General features: G+C 42.8%; 1 protein-coding gene across 1 annotated transcript in view; it reads right to left on the reverse strand.

The window, feature by feature from the left end:
* The window catches only part of ADAM12 (ADAM metallopeptidase domain 12), a 258,735-nt gene that overhangs the window by 38,323 nt on the left and 198,177 nt on the right, over nucleotides 1-22,235 (reverse strand). The window contains exon 12 of the mRNA XM_064145307.1: nucleotides 3,152-3,329. Coding sequence (XP_064001377.1) covers nucleotides 3,152-3,329 — 178 coding nt within the window. The remainder of the gene's footprint in view (nucleotides 1-3,151; nucleotides 3,330-22,235) is intronic.

The following is a 22,235-nucleotide window of genomic DNA, read 5'->3' on the forward strand; positions in this document are numbered from 1 at the left end:
GCCTATTTACCTTTTAGAGCATTCTGGAGCACTGAGCTGACATTTTCATGGGACTGTTTATTACAATATGGAGTCTTGTTCCTCTATGGTTAGAGTCAGGTCAGAGTCCATCATCATATATGTGATACTTGGAATGTGCATCACTCCATACTGAATCCCACTTGTCATCTTAATAGGCAGGTCAGCTGTCTCAGAAGGTTCCTCTGCAGTTCTTCACAGCCAGCTTTCATCTCTACCATCATGACTAATACAATCAGTGAATTCAAGAGTATTCCTCTTCCCAGGCTGGTTATGAATACGCTGAATTGTGTAGTCCCCAGGGCACATCTCATAGATGCATCACAACAGATTTCCTTCCACTGCATAAAATGGGCATTTTACACCTCGATGTATTTCCTACCCTTTAACCCAATTTTTGTCCATGCAGCTGCTTAGTCTCCTTTGATGAAAGGCTTTGGTATAAAGCTTCTCTGAATTCTTAACAGGTTGCAGTAACAGCATCATCACCGTCCATCCACTTGTTAAGTTCTGTGATAGGTTGGTAAGACAATGCTTTCTGGCACAAAAGCTGTGTTGACTTGTCCCTGGCATGTCACAGCTGTTCCAGCGCTAGCTCTTAATCACATTTGGAAGTAATTTGTCTGATTTACCAATTTGTAGTTTTCTGTTCCCCCCTGAAGCCTGTTATAAATTTAACCACATTTGTCACCTTTCAGTTCTCAGAGATGAAGGTGTTTTGGGTTTTTTTTCCACCTTCTCTCTATTTCTCTGTATGATCTACTTTAACCTTCCTTACACAGGTGCAACTACAAATACTCTACAGTCCCCTGGAAGGAGATTGGAGCAAAATGGGCATTGGTCTCCTAAGTAACAAGTGGTAGGACAAGAGGAAGTGGCCTCAAGTTGTGTGCAGGGAGGTTTAGGTTGGACATGAGGAGAAAAAATTCTTCACTGAAGGGGCTCTCAAGCTCTGGAGCAGGCTGCCCAGGGATGCAGTGCAGTGCCTATATCTGAAAGGATTTAAAACCCCTGTAGATGTGGTGCTGAGGGACATGGTTTAGTGGTGACCTGGCAGTGCTGGGCTAATAGCTGAGCTTGATAATCTTAAAGGTCTTTTCCAGCCAAAATGATTAGATGCTTCTATGACACTCTAGCATGTCAGAGGTGTTTGGCAGCATAATCCACAGTGAGGCTGGAGCTTTCTGGTATTGTCATCCTTTGTCAGGTCTTAAACTCTTGCTGGCTAGGGAGCATACTCAAGAAGGTTACCAGCACTTGATGAACATGAGTCCTACATCTACATATTCAGGCTGTTTTAATTCAGGTAATATGAAAAATATGACTAGACTGGAGCACCTCCCCAGTGGGGACAAGCTGCAAGAGTTTGGGCTGTTCAGCCTGGGGAAAAGACTCCAGGGAGACTTCATAGTGGCCTTCCAGTACCTGAAGAGGCCTCCAAGGAAGCTGGGGAGGGACCTTTTACAATGGTTTACAGTGACAAGTCAAGAAATAATGACTTTCAGCTGGAAGAGTGGAGATTCAGACTGGATATTAGGAAGAAATTCCTTACAGTGAGAGTGATGGAACACTGGAACAAGTTGCCCAGTGAAGTTGCAGATGCTCTCTGCCTGGAAGTTTTCAAGGCTAGATTGAAAAGGGCCTTGAGCAGTCTGGTCTAGTGGAAGGTATCCCTGCCCACGGCAGTCAGGCTGGAAGTAGATGAACTTTAAAGGTCCCTTCCAACCCAAGCCATTCTGTGATTATGGCACTGCTCTCCATACCAGAAAATACTGCAACACTATTGCCCAAACTCAGCTGGTATAAATGACTGGGCAGTGAGTTATTAACTAACGTAAAGGGTATTCTGGTACCACTCAGATTATAGCAGCACATTCTAAATTAATTTAATTGGGCCCAAGCTTCACTTTCCCAAAGTAATTACAATGGAGAAGCACAGAAAGAGGAGGCAAATCAAGTCAGTGCTCATTGACATTAAGTGGCTTTGACTTGAAAAGGTATCACTAACATTCAGAAGTGAAAATGAGAAAGATAACTGGGTTAGAAAGACATTTGCAAGCTGCTTGCTCTCTCTTGACTTTAAACAAGAAGATAAGGCTGCTTTCTTCAACCTTGTTACCCTGAAGAATGAGAGAACTGTCAGGAAATCCTTATGGCTTGTGTAAATCCAATACACTGCATAGGCAGGATACAGCAATATCTTGCTGTTTTAACTGCCCTGGTCTATTTTGTCTGCAGAACCATATTTATCACAGGAAACAAATCCCTCATCTGCTGATGTATTTAATTCAGATATTCTGAGAGGAGTTCAATTCAGCCAGTGAGCATGGCATGCTGAAGGGATAAGGATGTCAACTTGGATATTATTTGATCCCCAGGTTTTGCCTATCTCCTCCTGACCTGAGCAGTCCTCTGGCATATAACTAAATAACGTAAACTAAATGGAAGGATCTTTGACGAAGTAGCAAGCATTTGGGGAGCCAATAAAGGCTATTTCTGTTAGTAAGGTAATTGGCCAGAGGCAAAGGAAAATCTCATTGTGAAGAAGAGGAGGCTCAGGGGCGATCTCATTGCTGCCTACAACTACCTGAAGGGAGGTTGTAGCCAGGTGGGGGTTGGCCTCTTCTCCCAGGCAACCAGCAACAGAACAAGGGGACACAGTCTCAAGTTGTGCCAGAGGAAGTCTAGGCTGGATGTTAGGAGGAAGTTCTTCCCAGAAAGAGTGATTGGCATTGGAATGGGCTGCCCAGGGAGGTGTTCCCTGGGCAGCCCATTCCCTGGAGGTGTTCAAGCAAAGCCTGGATGAGGCACTTGGTGCCATGGTCTAGTTGCTTGGCTAGGGCTGGGTGGTGGATTGGCCTGGCTGATCTTGGAGGTCTCTTCCAACCTGGTTGATTCTATGATTCTAATCAATTTCCCCCTCCACAACACCCTGCCTGAATTTAGCAACTCAGCTGCAGGATGAGCAACACTTCCTCATGTGTCTGAGGACGCAGGTTTAAGCTGATAAGATAGAAGCAGAGAAGGGAGAATTCTATTGTGCACCAAATGGTGTTAACCAGGTCAAAGTGGTTCTTTACTCTTAAAACTCTGCAGACATGAGGTGAGCAGCAATTGTCGGGAGGTGTCTTACATCAGGTTCCCCGCAGTCACACTCCTCTCCGTCTTCCACATAGCCATTGCCACATTTCTGTCCACCAAAGGACTCCTTAACTTCAGGCAAATTAAATAGGCACATTCCCACTCCTTTTTCCAGGCTGTTTTCCAGGTCCTTTCTACTGCAGCTACTGAATACCATGGGAAATGGATAGCTGGAAGATAAATACAGAGACAAAAAAAAGAGAGGTTGCATTATCAGGTGAAACATCTCTCTCCTGTCACGTTGGTGACCTTTTAACACAGCTGTGCACAAACAAGAAGAGTACATTCGTTTTAAAATTATTATTGGCCTTTTTAAAATGGGATTGAGATATAGCAGTTCACTGTAAAATTGAGCCAAGCCCATTTATGATAATTTCTGACTATGAGCAAGGGAATTTCCATCATTTTCACTTAAATCTGTAGCTACTGTTAAAGACTGGAAGTGTTCATGTTTGGAATTCCTTCTTTCCTTTTGCATATGCAGTTATAGTGCAAATTTTGATCATTATGCAAGGCTTGCAAGGAAGATTCCTGCAAAACATCCTAATCCTTTATGGAAAATGCAGCCTTAAATGGCAAATTCATTTGTCTTGCTCTGCAGTATGGCAAACTTCCTGCTCTTTTCAGGAAAATAAATAGAGAAAAACACTGAGTTACTTGATAAGATCCTGCTTCTGCAATTCATCAAAGCTGAGCTTGGGGATCTCATGATTAAAGCATATACAGTTCTTAGTTTAAAACAGAATGACTGTAAAGATATCACTGCAAATACCCATGTTTTCAATTCATGCTGCTAGAGCAGAATTTGGCCCTGTTGTAGAGGCAGAGATTTGATTTCTTTTGCAAAATACAGGGACAATATTAGCAAAGCAATCCAGAGGAGCATAAATATTACCAGATAATTCCTGGCTTTTCTGTTGGAGGATTTAATTCTAATTTTACTAACAAGTGTTTGCAGTTTGACTCAGGTATGAGACAAAGTGGCAATGGCAGCTGTATCTGTCCATCAGTGTCATCTCCTTTGGCTTCTCTGCACCAAAATGTGTTTATGGTTATGTTGAATCTACACAACCAGGCCATTAAACATCATCTCCCCTAAGACTTGATGCCTTCGTCACTGCTGCTCTGTGGTCCAGCAGCAATTTAGCATTCTGGCAGCACAGGGAGCCAATCTGGTGATGACTGGACTTTGTTCTCTAAATGCATTGTATCACACACATTATTAAGGCACAATTACACAAGAAAAATAATAGATAGAGGTTCTGCAGTGCTGAACTTCAGACTTGGATTATTCTACTGCTTTTTCTAATATCCTGGAATGGAAAGCTTCCTTTGTGAAAGAATAACTCCCTGTAAGAGTGGAGGGAGAGGTTGACCTGCTGGATATTCTGGTAGGGCATACATCCTGCCAGGCTGATTTAACTCTTGCTATCCTCATCCTGTTGTGGGTCTAGGAAATTGAGTCAGATGAGCAAAGCCTTGAGGACTAGGGGCTTAGCACCACATATCAGGTGTCTTGTGCTGCCCCTCAATGTGCCTCCGTGGTCAAAGGAGGCATGAAGCTTTGAATTCATTGGCCAGAACAATGGTGCTAGTGCCTATTGACCAGTTTGATTTTCAGACTGAAGTATTTAAAGGGGGGTGATGTAGAAACCACCCCTTTCTGCGTTCAGCCTTTCTGCCTTTGAGCCTCCCTGCCTTTCCTCATTTGTGCCTCGTTAAGTGGGAATCAGCCACATGTATGCAGCTAGCACTAGCAGCTCAGCAGCATCAACTCAGTTCTTCCTCTGCCTGGAATACATTGTATTTTACCTCGGGATCATTATTGTGAGTTTGAAAGCATCTTTGTACAGGAGACTTACTCAGGGACCAAAACATGTCATGAGTACATATGCTGGAATGAACGCCAAGGCTCCACAAGCATAGTTAGAATTTTTCCTGTTTTCACATTCCTATTTTTCAAGTTCTGATTGTTTAAGCTGTTTAATTCTGTGCAACTACTTCCTGCCAACCAAAATTCCAAAGAATCTTAGGGAATTTTCCCAATTTTTTGAATATTAAGAACAAAATTCATATTCACACAAAGATTAATATTCACAACAGATGATGGATTATCAATACACTGGAATGCAGCTCTATGGAGCTGAGCATGCTGGTGGACAGCAATTTCACCATGAGCCAGCACATGTGCCCCTCATGGCCAAGAAAGCAAATGGCCTCTTGGGGTGCATTACGTAAGAGTGTACCCAGTAGGTGGAGGGAGATTCTCTTGCCCCACTGCTCTGCCCTAGTGAGGTCACATCTGGAATGCTGTATTCAGTTTTGGGCTCCTAAGTTCAAGAGAAACAGGCAACTACTGGAGAGACTCCAGTGGAGGCTATACAGACAATGAGTGGGATGAAGCATCTCCGTGAGGAGGAAAAGCTGAGAGACCTGGAGCTGTTTAGCCTGGAGAAAATGCTGAGAGGGGAGCTTCCCAATGCTGATCAATAGCTGGAGCATGGTGGGCTATAGGATGGGGCCAGACTCTCTTCAGTGGTGCCCAATGATGGCAATGGACAATGGGCACAAACTAGAACAAAGAAAGTTAAATATGAACATAAGGAGAAGCTTTTTTGTTATGAGGATGCTGAAGCCCTGGAACAGGCTGTCCAGAGAGGTCGTGGAGTCTCCTTCTCTGGAGAGATTCCAAACCCACCTGGACATTGTGACCCTGGGCAACCTACTGTGAGCGACCCTACTTTAGCAGGGAGGTTAGACTAGCTGATCTCCAAAGGTTCATTCCAATCCCTGCCATGCTGGGATTCTGTGATTCCATGAACAAAGTTACTTATAGCTAGCAGAAAGGGATCATTTCTATTACCAAAGTAAATGCTTGACAATTGCAAATGTGATAAAGCTTCCTGTGCTGATATAAGGAGCTTAATTAGGGTCTTCTAGAAAGATTATGGGTACCTCACAAATCAAAATTTATTTTGTTCCTATTTTAAATTACCTCTTTTACAGATTCCTTGCAATAAAACAGCCAGCTCATTGGAAAAGAACATAAACATTACCCTGAGGAGGAAAATAATTTTATACATCACTAGTGGGCTTGTCTAGTTAAACTAAACAGTTCTGTGATTCATATAACTTCAGAAAGTTAATAGGCATCTCCACTTTAAAAGCTGATTTCTGGAAAATATCAGTGTTTAGCAACATGACAGTGTCTGAGATAAAGAAAGGAATTTCAGAATAGCATGAGGCAGGAGCCAGACTGTGAGCCGACCTCAAGGGAAGATAGGAAGGTACTTGGAGTAATGGAACAGAAAATAAAAGCATTTGGGAAACTTTCTATTGACCGTTTTATATTGAGCAATTGAAGGTGTTCCTAACAGGACACCACGGATTCCTGTCCAGCTCTTAGTTTGGTTAAAAACAAAACAAAACAACCCAAAATTTTGTCCATGTGACTACGCCCAAGTAGATGGATGTACCTGACTATCAAACGCCAGAATCAACCCAAGCAATCCAAATACACCTGACTGATGAATCCTGCACAAAACACATGAGTACTTGATCAGACACGATCCTCGTATCAAAGCATGAATAAATGAACACTGCATCATCAAGGCAAGAGGCTTCACTTCAGTGACACAGATTTACTTTGATATCCACCGAGATGAGACAGGAGGACAGATACACCTTCCACAGACTGAAATCAAATCAGCAACACCAATAATGCATTTTCCCTTGTGCCATATGTCTCAGCCACACAGGCACCACGAGAGCAGCTCAGCAGTCTATAATCTCAGTGTTTTAGGGCTGTTCCTTTGTATCCATGATCGCTCAGGGTCATTTGCATGAGTGTGAGATTGTGTCTGTTTGTCACCAGGAGAACAGAATCCCTACTCTATACCAGAGGTAAAATAGTGTCATTGTTAATGAATGAGGTTTCTGTTTCCCCTCAAAGGAACTTAAAGCTGTTTCCTATTTTGAACTAAGGGATCCATTCATCTTCTGGCTTTTCCTGCTCTTGACACTGATTTCCTCAGCTGACATCAGTGCAGCACATGTTACTCGATGACATTTTCTGAAAATACTTTTTCTTTACCAAGTAAGCCTGAAATAAAGCAAGGCAAAACCAGAGATTAACCCAGCAAGTGGAAACAGAGAGCAACAGAAGGGTAACCACACCATAGAGAGAAGATCCCACATCAATTGATGCCAGTTGGCATGTTGTTAGAAACCTAATTGATCTTTAATACCATGATATTCTGGCACACAACCACTCCTCATGTACTTGGCCAATAATAATAATAATAATAATAATAATAAAGTAATCCCATGGAACAGCCACAGCATTTGATCAGCACGATTTTAGGCTACATTTTTGGCTGCCTTTGCAACTTTAAAGCTGTTTTATCAGAAGCATGAAATCCGCAGCAGATGAGAAGGGAAGCTACAGATATCAGATGTCAGCAGCTTTAGCTCCAGTGAATCTGGAGCCTGTGAAAAATGACAAAGTAACGGTCATGTGAAAGAAACTCATCCTCTGAACCAACACAGTCAGCTTCCTAATACTACCCTGTCAAGAGGCTTCAGACCTCACCTGGAATGACTACCTATGGGTGGGAAAAGGTTAGTGGGGTCTCCACAGTAAAGTCAGTCCCTGACCTGTCTCCAAGACTTCAGTGACATGATATACAGGGATATTTGTGTTTTCTGTAGCAGCTCTGACACTTACTCTATATTGGAAAAGCCCCCAGCTAGCAGCTCATACCACAGAACATTACAGAATCACAGAACATTAGAACTTGGAAGGGACATAGAGCGATCATCCAATTTAATCCTCATATAGGCCACTGGAACCGTCCAGAGGTAAGAAATTCATCAGCAATCAGTAATTCCCCTATCCTTCACCTGAGACATTTTCTTTTATAGATCCTTATTTATCTTTAGTTGGGAAGAGAAAGGAAACTTCAGTCCAACCTAGTTCCTATTCTAAGATGCTGAAGAGCCCACATATTTTCTATGCTGCTTGAATCTGTAGATTTAATACACACTGAATCACTTCATCAAACCATTATGGTTGTGGATTCAACACCAAGGAAAGCACTACATCAGTTTCATGAGGGGGTTTATAGCAAGGACAATAATGTCAGTCTTTCTACCCCTCTTAAATCTACAGCATTCCACAATGTTTCCTTGGTGCTTAAAAGTGATTAATGTCAAGCAACGGACATCCTAGTTCCCAGCAAATATAGCTTTAACTGCTCCTTCAAATAAGAGCTTCAGAGGAGTAAGAGTAATTGATTCCTGTCCCGTTCATTTATATTTCAAGCACTTCAGTCATCCAAATGCCAGTTTCTTTCCTGTAGTTTTGCATTTAGCCTGTATTAGATGCCTCCTTTCACTAAGTGAAGTGGCGTCACCACTGTGTCAAGTCCCTTTTAAGAACAAAAAATTCTTTGTGCTAGCAACACATTGCCCAGCATAGACTTTTTTTCCCCCACATGAACTATGAAAGTTCATAGCATCATAGAACAAGAGACTGGAAGGGGCCTCTAGAATCATCTGGTCCAACCTTTCTTGGCAAAAGCACAGTCTAGACATGATGTCCCAGCATCCTGTCCAGCTGGATCTTAAAAGCATCCAGTGTTGAGGACTCCACCACTTCCCTGGGGAGATTGTTCCAATGGCTGATTGTTCTCATTGGGAAAACATTTTCTCCCCTGTTCTTCCGGAATCTCCCCAGGAGTGACTTGTACCTATTACCCTTCAGCTTTTCCATGAGACTGCTGTTAAAAAAGGAGTCTCCAACTCCTTTGTAGCCACCCTTTAAATACTGAAACATGATGATAAGGTCCCACTTATCCTTCTTTTCTTAATTCTGAGCAGATCCATTTCTCTCAGCCTTTCTTCATAGGCCCTTGATCACCTTTGTATCTCTCCTCTGGACCCTCTCTAGCCTGTCCACATCTTTTTTGCATAACAGGGACCACAACTGAGCACAATATTCCAGATGTGACCTAACAAACACTGAGCAGAGTGAAATAATGACTTTATCTCTGCTGGTGATGCCCTTGTCGATGCAATTCAACATCATGCTGCTTGTTTTTCTTTTTTTGCTCCATCAACTCCATTTCTGAGGCATTCCCCCTCCTAATGGGATGAACAATAAGAGAGTACAAGCACAAAAGTGGAGAGAGCCACTGCCTCAGAAAATTATAATCTTAAGAGACTGGACAGACAAAGCATTCAGGAGAAACAAAGTGGCCACTGATCCCTGCAAGGTGACTTAGCAGGTCAGCTACAGACCTGGCACCCATACCACTGCTGAGGCTGGTGTGCCATGTTCATCACTGCTGCGTTTGACCTAGTTGCATTGGGAAAATTCCCTAGGGGACACTGACTTAGGTTGCAGGAGATCTTTGCTCCATTCCAAACCTTACCACTGTATTGCAACAAAACCTTGGGAAAGCCTTCTGAAGTGACAGTCTCAAGTTGTGCCAGGGGAAGTATAGGCTGGATGTTAGGAGGAAGTTGTTCCCAGAGAGAGTGATTGGCATTGGAATGGGCTCGTCCCTGGAGGTGTTCAAGAGAAGCCTGGATGAGGCACTTAGTGCCATGGTCTAGCTGACTGGCTAGGGCTGGGTGCTAGGTTGGCCTGGATGATCTTGGAGGTCTCTTCCAACCTGGTTGATTCTATGACTCTATGATAATCTGTCCTGATTCCTCCAAACTATGTCTACCTATGTCTTCAGGTGTCCAAACATTTAGTAGTTCAGCTCTACGTCCTTGATGTTCCTACACCAGAAAACACACCAAATTTTGTTGTTTCTCAAGAAGCATCACTGAAGTTACACCACCAGTGCTTCTGGCAATTCTCTGTGTCTTGCACAGGAGGATAAACTGCAGATTCACAGTAGTTTGAAACTTAGTATTTTGATTATAATAATTATCACTATCTAATCTCAAGTTGATTCTTATTCAGGAACTGTAGGAACTTCTCTAAAGTTACTTGCCCTAAACTCTTTAAAATGATGGTCTATATACACACATACATTATATGCATATATAAATGATATTTCTATTTATAGGGTTCATTTATTCCAGCCCATCTTACAACCTGATTATTCAGCATTGTAGTGATGTTTATACAATAGAGCCTTTTACCTAAAGGCCCTGAAGTGTTTCACAATTATTCACTCAATTAAAATGCACGACAGCCCCAAAGAGCTCTATTAAGTACCACCAGGCCTTCCTCCCTGAGGTGATAGGATAATTGGAGAGGATATTAATTTTAAAAGGGCATTTTGATTTTCCAGAGCATATTCACTGAAACAACTGTTGACTAGTTAATTTTCAGAAGTGAAGAAAACTGGGCTTGAGCTTTGTCCAGAACGCTTGAAAAATTGATCCATATCTGGAAATATTTTAGGCATCAGCCATGAGTTTTAGGAGCATGAAGGTGCTCAAAGACAAAAAAGGGTGCTGGGTTTCAGCTGAGTCAGAATTTTCACTAGTCAAGTAGAGGAATTTCCAACCCTTTCCATGACAACACCATTTCTGAGCTGAACATTTCTGTCTCTTGGTGGCTGCCTCAACTTTAGGACTTTAGGATTCACAAATACAGATATTGACAAATTTGGTCTCCAGAATTCTTGATTTTTAGGTGCAGAAGGGCTCATGAGCATCTGGAGAGGAAAGGGCAGCTCAAGTATTTTCACTGGAGGCAGAAGATGTGAGTTTAAGCTCCCTCTCTTTCAGACTGTGCAGAATGACTCACACACACATACGTAGGTTTTCTGTTGCACGTTCCAGTCTTGCACAGCACCCTAGAAATATTTTTTTTCTTACTTAAAAGGTAGGAGTAGACTTGATTTTTAAATTCATCTATAAATTACTTTTTTTTCTTCCATAGAAAAAAATGACAGCAGTAGAGAGAATAACACAAGAAAGACCCTCTAGAAGGTAGTAACTCAAGAGACATGAATACTTCTAGATCCAGTGAGGTGTTGGTTTCAAGAAACAGTGAGAGTTTTCTAGCCTCCTCTAACTCCTCACCTAAATTGACTTAATTCTTTTCCATTAAAAAGCATCCCCCTTGGTTTTAACCTTCCAGACATTATTACTGCTCTCCATCTCTTGAAAACATCTTTTTTATGGTCTCCTACGAGATATGAGCCTCCTAAAATAAAACCAAATTTGCTATTAAGATGACATTTTTTGACACTTCAGCTACTCTGTACAGCACGCATGTTAATGAATTAGTAAGCATAAAGAACCTCACAGAAGTAGGCATTCAGCAGGAGATAAAATCAAAATGTCTTTGATATAGAAATAGGTATTCAAACACTACAGATTCCTTCATGTAGCGAGTTCTGCCGTTACACATTACTTCATGCCCCTCACATTGTAATAGCAATTGTTTAAAATCAGATAAGTACCATAATATCAAAGGTCTTTAAAATCTACAGTTTAAACAGTGTCTTCATTTAGAAGTACTTTTGAAAGTGAAAGACACAAATACAGTCGAAGTAGATCCCACAAGCACAATAAATGGGAGACCCCAAAGCTTCTGAAAATGGCAAAACCCCAGGACAAATAGGAGAAGGCTAACTGAGGGACCCTTTGGGCTCCAGGAAGATATGTAGGTCCTTGCAAGCATCACATGAGAGTATTCTTATAAGACACCAGTCCCCGAGCTGATGTGGCACACCTTTTTTATCAGTGCTGGAAGGCCCTAACTAAAAATACAGAGTGGTTTTCTATATAAAAAAAGTATTAAAATGGATGTTTGCTTCCAAAAGCACTAGATGTCTGACAACTCAGACTTATTTTTCTAGCCTATTTTTTACTCTCTTGCTCCTCTTTTATAGTTTTAATCCCTAGAGCATCAATAAAGTAGAGCATGGAATTGGGCCATGTAGTTATACATGACATCAAAGCTCTTGCTGACTGAGTTCATGGTCAGTGATTTAGAAACCAAGCCTGGATTTTCTCCTGCAGCTTTTGTCACGTTCACTACGTGGTGGCTTTTACACTTCCAGTAAATAACCGTGAACATGCAGCACTCACAGTTAATTTAATTGATGTGCAATGGTAATGGTTTGTTGTCCTACAATCAAATTTCCAGAGTTAGTGAAAGGAAAATCTTTCCAAGTAGATGTTTAAACTTCACACACAAATGCTTTAGGTTCATATTCATTTGACCATGGGGATGGTGCAGTTCCCCAGAGCGCAGTCAAGTAACCTCACTTCAGGTGCTGTGACTAGGACGCTATCGAGACTTGATCTCTCCTATTGAACTGAAAGTGAATATTTACCTACTTGAAATATTCATTAAATAGTAGAATGACAGAATGCATTGGTTTGGAAGAGACCCTCGAAAGCCATCTTGTCCACCCCCCCTGCAGTCAGCAGGGACATATTTAACTAGATTAGGTTGCTCAGGGTCTCATCAAGTTTGACCTTGAATGTCTCAAAGGATGGAGTCTCCACCACATCTCTGTGATGGTGTGGTGGTTTGGGTGTTACTCCTCCACACACTTTGGAAATACCCAGACTAAACCCAGCCAGCTCTGGAAATTTGAATGAAGCTTATATTTACAGCTTAGCAGAATATACAAGCAGAGATTTACAGTTTATACAGTTATAGACAGAAATAGACAAGGTAAAAGGAAAATACAGAAACACAACAGCCCTCCCAGAAACCTGAGTCCCCAGGGGGGGCTCCCAACTGCCCTTCCACCTTCTCCCACCCCTCTCAACCTTACCCCAGTCCCAAGGAAGAATGGAGGTTCAGCCAGGGGTTTAGGAAGCAAAGTGGATTAATCAGAGAGATGGCAAAGAGGCTAGCGAGAAATGCAGCTCAGGCAATGCCCCAAGAAGCGACTCCCTTATCTATGTTTGGATCCTTGTTCTCATACCTCTCAGCAAGCCAATGAGTGAAGTAAACATCACCCTTGTTTCTCTTTCACAGCCTGTAACCCTTGTTTCTCTTTCACAGCCTGTAACCCTTGTTTCTCTTTCACAGCCTGTAACCTAGTTCTTTTCACCAATTGTATAGGGTTAGCACTCCTGGGGGAGTGACCCTGAACCTGACCCTGGGGGTCTTGGCCCCTCCCCAGGGGTGGGCCACACTCCAGGTGATGGTTAGCCCACTCCCCCCACTTCCTGTGGTATAAAAGCTCCCCCAGGAGTGTTAACCCTATACACCAATACATTCCAGCTAGCTTCAAACTAGCACAGATGGACAGAGAAACACTGCTCCAGTGTTGCATCAAGAACTTCCTCCTAACATCCAAACTAAATCCACCTCACTCTAGATAAAAAGGCAGATTCAAAAGGCAGATTTACAACCCTGGATGTGGGACTTCAGGGCAGAAACCAAGGATGAAACAACAATCTGGATAGTTCAGGGAAGTACTTTCTACAAAGGGACAACACTTAACAACTTTACGCAGTATACGCTGCCATGGATTGGTATTTCTGCAGTCACCAAACTGCCAAACAAAATATCATTAACAGTTACTTTGTCAAATGTACAGTCAGAGAAGTCTCTTCTTGTTGAGAAGCTGATTGTGACTTCCATCTCTGCGTTCTGGGGGTGAAGCAACACCAACCCAATTTATCAACCCTGACAGTGTTCTGGCTACATGCCAGAATCATCTACATTGCAAAAGCTCCATGGGAGTTGAACTCAGACAACTGTTCTTCCTCTTGGCAACCAGACAGCCAAGGAAAGGAGCGATAATCAGTTTGAATTTGCCTCTGGCTCATCTTTTGCTCTGTTTCCTTTTAGACCACTACCTCATTAATAAAAATTTGCTGGATTGCTGAGAGTTCAGGTTTCACAATCTACCATTTAGAATTGGAGGTTAATACAATGCTGACTACAGTAAAAGTGAAAAAGCAACGAAGAGCAGAGAGGGATGAAAAGGTCAGGTCAGGTCAAGCCTGGTTGCAGGCTAAGGAAAAGCAGGGCAGCAGAAATAAGGTGCCTGCCAAGAGCTGCCAGCCCTGAAGGAAACAGTAGATAAGAAGCCCAAGCAGAATGCCTTGTGTTTAAATTTGTCACACAAAAGACAACATCCTCAGAACATGACAAGCAAATAAAGACATGCCCTCCATCTTGTTGCTCAAAATACCTTGCTGAAGATCAGCTTCCTACGGATTTCTGGTTAGAGAAAAGGCAGCGTTTGGCTTGAAGTGCTGGGGTAGTGCTATGTCGTGGGGAACCTTCATTTAGCCACCAACAGCCTTTCACAATCATCTTTTGTTTTAGGCAGTTATTTAGGCAGTTTGAGGGAAATTCCAACCTTTTTTTTTTTTTTTCCAGTTGAAAAACCCTAAACTGTTTTTTATTCAATTCCCAAGTAGGCTGGGAGGGTAAAACCCATAAATCTGACCTGGGTGACCTGGTTTTGAGAGGACCACTTGACAGAAAGCATGTTTGGGTGAGGCAGAAGAACAAAACCATTTTTGAAAAACCAAATGGAAGGGAACAGCAAACCCAGACTGTAATAGAGAAAAGTCAATCCATGATATTTCTTCATGGATATTTTCCCCTTTCACCAGCACGAGCTTCTGTCTTGCCTTGTGTGGTCCCTCAAGACTCAGCCATGTTGCACTGCACCTTAAAGAACAGAACAAGTGTGCGTGGCTCTTCTCCCAGCCCGTGCAATCAGCATGACCTGCTTGTATTAAAGACCTGCCATACTTGCTGTATGTACTTGAAGTCAGCACGTGGGTGAGGATGAACCCGTACATCAGGTGAGCAGAGCAAATGACAGCAGGTTAAGGGAAGAGGGCTGAAGGCTAAGGAAGAATCCAGGAAAGGGAGAGGAGATATGAGAAGCAACGCTCTGGACAGAGCACATGAAGGACATGCCCACTAGGAAGAGTAGCTGCAGAAGTGTTGAGAGGCCAACACCTGTAGAAGTGCCAGTTGTGGCTACTAGAGAAAAACTACTGAGCCCTGCAAAAAGCTGAAAAGATATTGTACCTGGAGGACAGGCTCCTATTGATTTCACTTCACATTTGCACTACCTGGGCTCTTAATAATTCAGGACTTCAAGACAGGGGTATCTGACTTCCAAGTAGCACAGCTCGTTATTTTTTTCCTTTCAGAAGACCCAAAGAAAAGTAAGGTATAACAGTGTCAAAAACCAAACTGCATTCCCCCAGCACTTCCACCTTCCCTTTTTCTGCTACAAGACAAGCACCGAGCAAAGAGCAGCTTGTCCCATATTGCCTAGATTATCTCAGAGATGTGGAAGTGGAACTCATTAAAGAAAAAATCAAACCATAACCACAAAAAAACCTCCAATTAATCACTTTTACCACCTTCCTCTCTCCTTTCCCACCCCCCACTCCCCCAAGTTGAGTTTGAACAAAGAAAATAAACTAACTGGTAGGACCATTGTATGGAATCATTATTTCAAGCCATCAGAGAAGGATGGAGCCAGCCATGATCTGAGACTTAGAGATCCTGAAGTGAGCAAATTAAAGCTTTCACTTACAGAAATGAAAGGCATCTGAGAAATCTAAAGAATCCGTAGGTATCCTGATGAAATCCAGGCCTTATTGAAGTCCATAGGAGCTTTCCTACCAACTTTAGGGGGAGCTGAATTTCATGTCTGACACTGATCAGCCACTGGAAGGTCACCAATGACGAAGATGAACAGAATTCCCATGGTGTTTTAGAAGCAGCCAGAAAAGCTCCCTAGGGCATCAAAGTTATTTCATCTCTTTATTTTCAGTGACTGTATATTGAAATGGGTGGTTGCTCACCTTCATCTCACCACTGGGGCTGTTTTAAAAGGCTGAAATCGAGCCTACCTGCTCTTCTGCAATGACAACCCCACAGTAAATACCTCCAGGACTTTGTAATAGGCTTTGATGTTAGATAAGAAAAAGAATGACTTTACAGGAAGCAGTTGCTGAGGTAAAACGGACATCTTTCCTCCCTCCCTGACTTGTAAACGTTTTGCACATCCATTCCAGGCACAAAAGACTCTGTGATTCCCATGACAACTGTGGCAAATGCAGCTGTAGGCAGTACTTAATTACAGTGATTCAGCCTTCCAAGTCAACAGCAATCCCTAAAAGCGTTTCAGGGCATACAATACATGCTCAAGAAAGGGAGCATTGATGTGACCTTAAGAATATGTTCTTTAAGGTATGTTCCCATTTATACGCTGGGAATTTGGAATTCATTAACACCAATTAAAAATGGCCACTGTGCGCTTCATTCTCCATGCACCTCACTGCAGATTCATCTCTGCAGGTTACAAAGGTTTCTTTGATGGAACATAAAGCTAAGATAAAGGGAAATGTCCTTATATGATTTGTTCTCATGGGTCATGGCAACAGCAGCACTGCAGGAGAAAGATGTCCCTTCCAGAGCTATATTTTCTATGGATATTATACCGACAAGACAAAACACAGCTGAGATCTCACATACCAGCATCCCAGCCAGTAAAACTGTACCCATCCTGGATACACCACATAGTGGAAACTGCGACTTGTCCTTAAGTATCTGCTATAAATAATCACACCAAAAGTTAAATGGGCTTTCATTTGAGAAGGAACCTCTCTCCTTGTCAGCTTCATTTACAGAAAGTACCTACTGTAAATCCACGTGAGTTCTCCTCTGGGGTACAGCAGAAAAGCTAAGTATGTTCAGTTCAAACAGCCCATCTGCTAGAGCAGGAAGGAATACAGTAAGGCAAAAAGCAATGTCTGTTTTTGTAAAGACCTGCCCTGTAGTTCTGTGTGCTAATTGTTAACAGTGACCCACTCCTCTAACGAACTGGGGAATGTTCAGCATATGCCGATCTGTGGCAAGCACTTGAAAGGAGTACCAAGATAATGGTTATCTGTGTATAGGTTATAAGGTTATGATTATGGTTAACTAATTTGGGTATTTTCATGAGTTTCCAGTAATTCTGTTTTGATGACTGTTTATGTTTCCAAAGCAGGCTGAGCTGAGCTCTGCAGCACCAAGACAGACATCTTAGTCTTCTTTTTTTTTTTAATAAATAAAGCTGCTATACTGATATAATAAATTGCTTGTGACAAAGTTGGCTCTCATGTGCCAGCATTGCAACTGCTGCTTAAAAAAACTCTTAAGCAACACATCCTGATATCCCAGTGACTTAGTGTGTTGCATTGTGGTCTCTCCTTTAGTAGGGAACAGCCAGGAGCTTACAGACTAGGCTTCTGTCAATCTTTTTCTTCAGTCCTATGTCTGCAGTGCCTTTGGCATTCATTAAATGTCTCATATTGGGATTTATACTTGCATGTACTACTAAGACTTTGCATCAGGTTAATTGTTAAGGAAAGTAACACATATGATGCTCCTAGATATTATTTATGTAATATTACATCTAATGAATTAGCCTTTGTCTTACATCTAATGCATTTGACTTTGTCTCAGGGGAGGTTCTCCTTCCCCTGTATTATGCTCTAGTGAGGCCACATCTGGAGTACTGGGTCCAGTTATGGGCTCCCCAGCTCAAGAAGGACAGGGAAACATTGGAGAGAATCCAACAGGGGCTATAATGATCCTGAGGAGGTTCCTCTCTGTGAGGAGGAAAGGCTGAGAGACTTCGGACTGTTCAACCTGGAGAAGAGCAGATCAAGAGAGGATCTTCTTAGTATTTAAACAGCACTGCATAGGCTGGATTTTAGGAGGAATTTCTTCACCGAGAGAGTGCTTTGCCATTGGAATGGGCTGCCCAGGCAGGTGGTGGAATCACCATCCCTGGAGCTGTTCAAGAGAAGACTGGATGAGGCACTTGGTACCATGGTCTAGCTGACTGTCTGAGGCTGGGTGCTAGGTTGGACTGGATGATCTTGGAGGTCTCTTCCAACCTGCTTGATTCTATGATTCTGTGACAATAGTAAAATAGAGATCAGTTTGGCTCCTGTTATAAGGGCCAAACCCACTTACTGGCAAAGATGGCGAAGTGCTTGTTATCTTTTTGCAAGGGTCCTACAAAAAGATGAGAAACACTGCCTTAATTTTTTAAAACAAATAAAGGCCTGTGGGAATAAGGCCTAGTAGCCTGAAAACAGCATCTAGGGCATATCTTTGTATCGTATCCAGAAACTGGTAGCTTGTAAGCACAATAGACAGACACAGCTCATAGCAAAGGAGTGTAGCAATAACATGAAGATTCCTGAGAATTACAGAGTGAATCCAGAACAATGGGAGTCTGAGAAAGAATATTGGACAACAGATACACCTGTGATTCTACAACATCAACTGCCACACAGAGCCCAGCAAAGATGTGGCACACATGCACTCTCCTGTGACTGTGATGTTCGTCTGGATCTTTTGGTCTTTTGAACACCTGACTTACTGCTGCTTGCAGGAAAAGCTTTTGGGATTGTTAGCTAAGCTTGGGTTGTTAGCTTGCCAAGCTAATGGCACTAATGAAAGCACTAACAGGTTCATTCTCTTTGTGATTTTAACGTTATTGATTTGTAGCTGTATTATTTAGCCCTGTGTTGAACACAGCCTGGGTAAGATCAAGCCTGGGTTGCTCAGAAGAAAAAAAAAAGGGGGGGAATTGTGGGAGAATTTTCTTGCTAACAGCATGAGTTGGTAAGCAATAAGCAAACCCGTGCTGCAAAGTGTCCTTGAGTCCACCTCAGACTCAGGATATCAGGTGGTGGGTGGCACCCCTCACACACAACTGCATGGCAGAGCCTGCCAGCTGCAGGGGATGGACTCTACAGATTGTTATTGTAATGTTGACCTATCTGTACCTCACACATAAGCCTGGACCAGTCTGTACTTTCCACACGTGCCAATCTCAAACTAAGTTAGTTATGCACGCCTCTTCCAAGTAGCGTATGAGCCAGTGCCTTGCCTGAATAAAGCATACTGTACTGTGCGCCGCTAGCTGATACTGAGTCGACTCGTCAGTACCCCCATCCCGCCTCCAGTGGCTTCCTGTGCTAGTTTGAAGCAGGCTAGAATGTTTTGGTGAGCAGAACTAGATTACAGGCTGTGAAAGGAAAACAGTGGTGATGTCTACTTCCCTCATAGGCCTGCTGAGAAGTATAAAAACATAAGTCAAAACAGATACCACATTCGGCATCACTCTCACTTGGGCTGCTGGCTGAGCTGCATCTTGCATCTCTCCAACCTCACCCTCTATTTTGGGCTAATCCACTTTGCTTCCTAACCTCTTGGCTGAACCTCCATTCTTCCTTGGGACTGGGGTAAGGTTGAGAGGGGTAGGGGGAAGGTGAAGGGGCAGTTGAGAGCCCCTCCTGGGGACTCAGGTTTTTGGGAGGGCTGTTGTGTTTCTGTATTACTTTTTACCTTGTATATTTCTGTATATACTGTAAATATCTGCTTGTATATTGTGCTAGCTGTAAATATAATCTTCATTCATATTTCCAGAGCTGGCTGAGTCTAGTCTGGGTGATTCTTGAAGTGTGTGGGGGGTGGGGAACACCCAAACCATCACAATTCCTACAGCTGCACCAATCAACCCTAGTAATACTTCCACACAGATCTTATTTACCACAGCAATTAGAGATATCTACAACATATGGAAATTATTAACAAAAAGGAATGCCAAAGGCACTGCAGACATAGGACTGAAGAAAAAGATTGACAGAAGCCTAGTCTGTAAGCTCCTGGCTGTTCCCTACTAAAGGAGAGACCACAATGCAACACACTAAGTCACTGGGATATCAGGATGTGTTGCTTAAGAGTTTTTTTAAGCAGCAGTTGCAATGCTGGCATATGAGAGCCAACTTTGTCACAAGCAATTTATTACATCAGTATAGCAGCTTTATTTATTAAAAAAAAAAGACTAAGATGTCTGTCTTGGTGCTGCAGAGCTCAGCTCAGCCTGCTTTGGAAACATAAACAGCTCCAGAGTTTAATTGGAAACTGTTTACATCTTAAAGATAATTTCATTTTCTTTGAATGGTAACAGAGGCAATTCCAGATAGTTTTGCTGACTTCACAATTTAATAGGTCTAAGCTGACAGACTGAGAAATGCAAAGAGAGGTCTGCATGGCCCGAACCAGAGAGGGGTCAGGAAATACTCTGCTGGCCATTAATGATTTGGTTACCTAACGTTCCATGGCTCTGCAGCAATGAGATGCTGTGAGATATCAAGAAAGAGGAAAAGAGAATCAGGTGGTAAAAGTGTCCTTCCCTACACTGCATTGCTGATGCTAAGAGGAAGTTCTTCACAGAGAGAGTGATTGGCACTGGAGTGGGCTGCCCAGGGAGGTGGTGGAGTCACCGTCCCTGGAGGTGTTCAAGAAAAGCCTGGCTGAGGCACTTAGTGCCATGGTCTAGTTGACTGGATAGGGCTGGGAGATAGGTTGCACTGGGTGATCTCGGAGGTCTCTTCCAACCTGGATGATTCTATGATTCTGGTCCCTTTTCTAACATGCTCTTTTGCTCCCCTCTTTTTTTTTTTTTTTTCTTTCCCTAGCTTTTAATTTTTTTTCTTGTTTTGCCTTGTGAAGTGTTGAAGTAAATGGGGTTTGCTTCATATTGATGTGGTACCAAAGTCAAGATGCTGTTCTCATGGCATACCTGGCTGTCTCTGGAAGCTAGCATGCTGGAAGTCTTTGGAAAGTGTACATCTTAATTTCAGTAGACTCCAGTCTGAATAAACAAAATCAAGGTGTCTCTTACATCCTGCTTCTTCAAGAGAATTCTTCAAAAAGATGAAATGTGGCTGAAACTGGTCCTCAACACAGAAAAGTAACAAGTCTCCCTAGGCTGCACCAGGAGAAGTGTGGCCAACAGGTCGAGCAACGTGATTCTCCCCCTCTGTTCTGCTCTGGTGGGGCCCCACCTGGAGTGTTGTGTCCAATTCTGAAGCCCCTATTACAAGAGGGATGTGGACATGCTGGTGTGTCCAGAGAAGAGCTAGGGCTGGAGCACCTCTCCTGTGGGGACAAACTGAGGGAGACAGGGCTGTTCGGTCTGGAGAGGGGGATGCTCCAAAGTGACCTACTTGTGGCCTTCCCGGATCTGAAGGGAGCTTACAAAAAAGCTGAGGAGAGATTTTTTAGGATATCAGGTAGTGACAGGACTAGGGGGAATGGAAGAAAGCTGGAGGTGGGTAGCTTCATACTGGACACAGGGAGGAAGTTCTTCACCATGACAGTGGTGAGACTCTGGGGTGGGTTGCCCAGGGAGGTGATTGGGCCCCTGTCCCTGGAAGCATTTAGGGTCAGGCTGGATGAGGCTCTGGCCAGCCTGATCAGGGTAGGGTGTCCCTGTCCATGGCAGAATGGTTGAAACTAGATGATCCTTCTAGTCCCTTCCAGCCCTGTCTGATTTTAAGATTCTATGAAATGGCCTCAAGTTGAACCAGGAGAGGTTTAGGTTGGATAGTAGAAAAAAGCTTCTTCACTGAAAGGGTTCTCAAACATTGGAAGAAGCTCCCCAGACAGGTGGGTTGAATGCCCATTCCTGAGGGTACCTAAAAGATGCAGAGATGTGGTGTTAAAGGCCATGGGTTAGCACCAGCCTTGGTAGAGTTAGAGAATGGTTGGACTTGATGATCTTAAAGGTCTTTTCCAACCAAAATGATTCAATTCCTCCAAATGATCAGCACTTTCTTAACTTGTCCATAATAAATGTTAAGTGTGCTTTATTTAACTATCTTTTTATGCTGTAGTCAAACATTTTTTTTTTTTTTTGGTATAGCAGCTTGAAAACAAAAATTAGATAAAAGCAGATAACAAAACAACAAAGCTCCCTACAAAAGCCTTTGAGAGTCAACCCCACTGAGCAAAACCATTTTCGAGGACGCATCAGCCACCCATTTATCGTGCAAATATATATTAAGCATAATAATGCTTAATAATAATAAAGTCAACATTACTGTTCCTATCCTCCTTCTGATGTGCAGTCCTGAATCTCATTAATGATAATGGCTGATCCATGAGGGAAGAAGAGACCTTCAACACCATCAAAGAGCATCAGTTGTGTAACACACTTTAACAATGGGGACATTCCCCAGTTCCCCAGATGCTGCTCACGATGGTGAAGCTAAATGAAGAAGCTGCCAAACATCTCCTCATTCTGACC

Source organism: Pogoniulus pusillus, chromosome 6, assembly GCF_015220805.1.
Source record: "Pogoniulus pusillus isolate bPogPus1 chromosome 6, bPogPus1.pri, whole genome shotgun sequence".
Lineage (NCBI taxonomy): Eukaryota > Metazoa > Chordata > Aves > Piciformes > Lybiidae > Pogoniulus > Pogoniulus pusillus.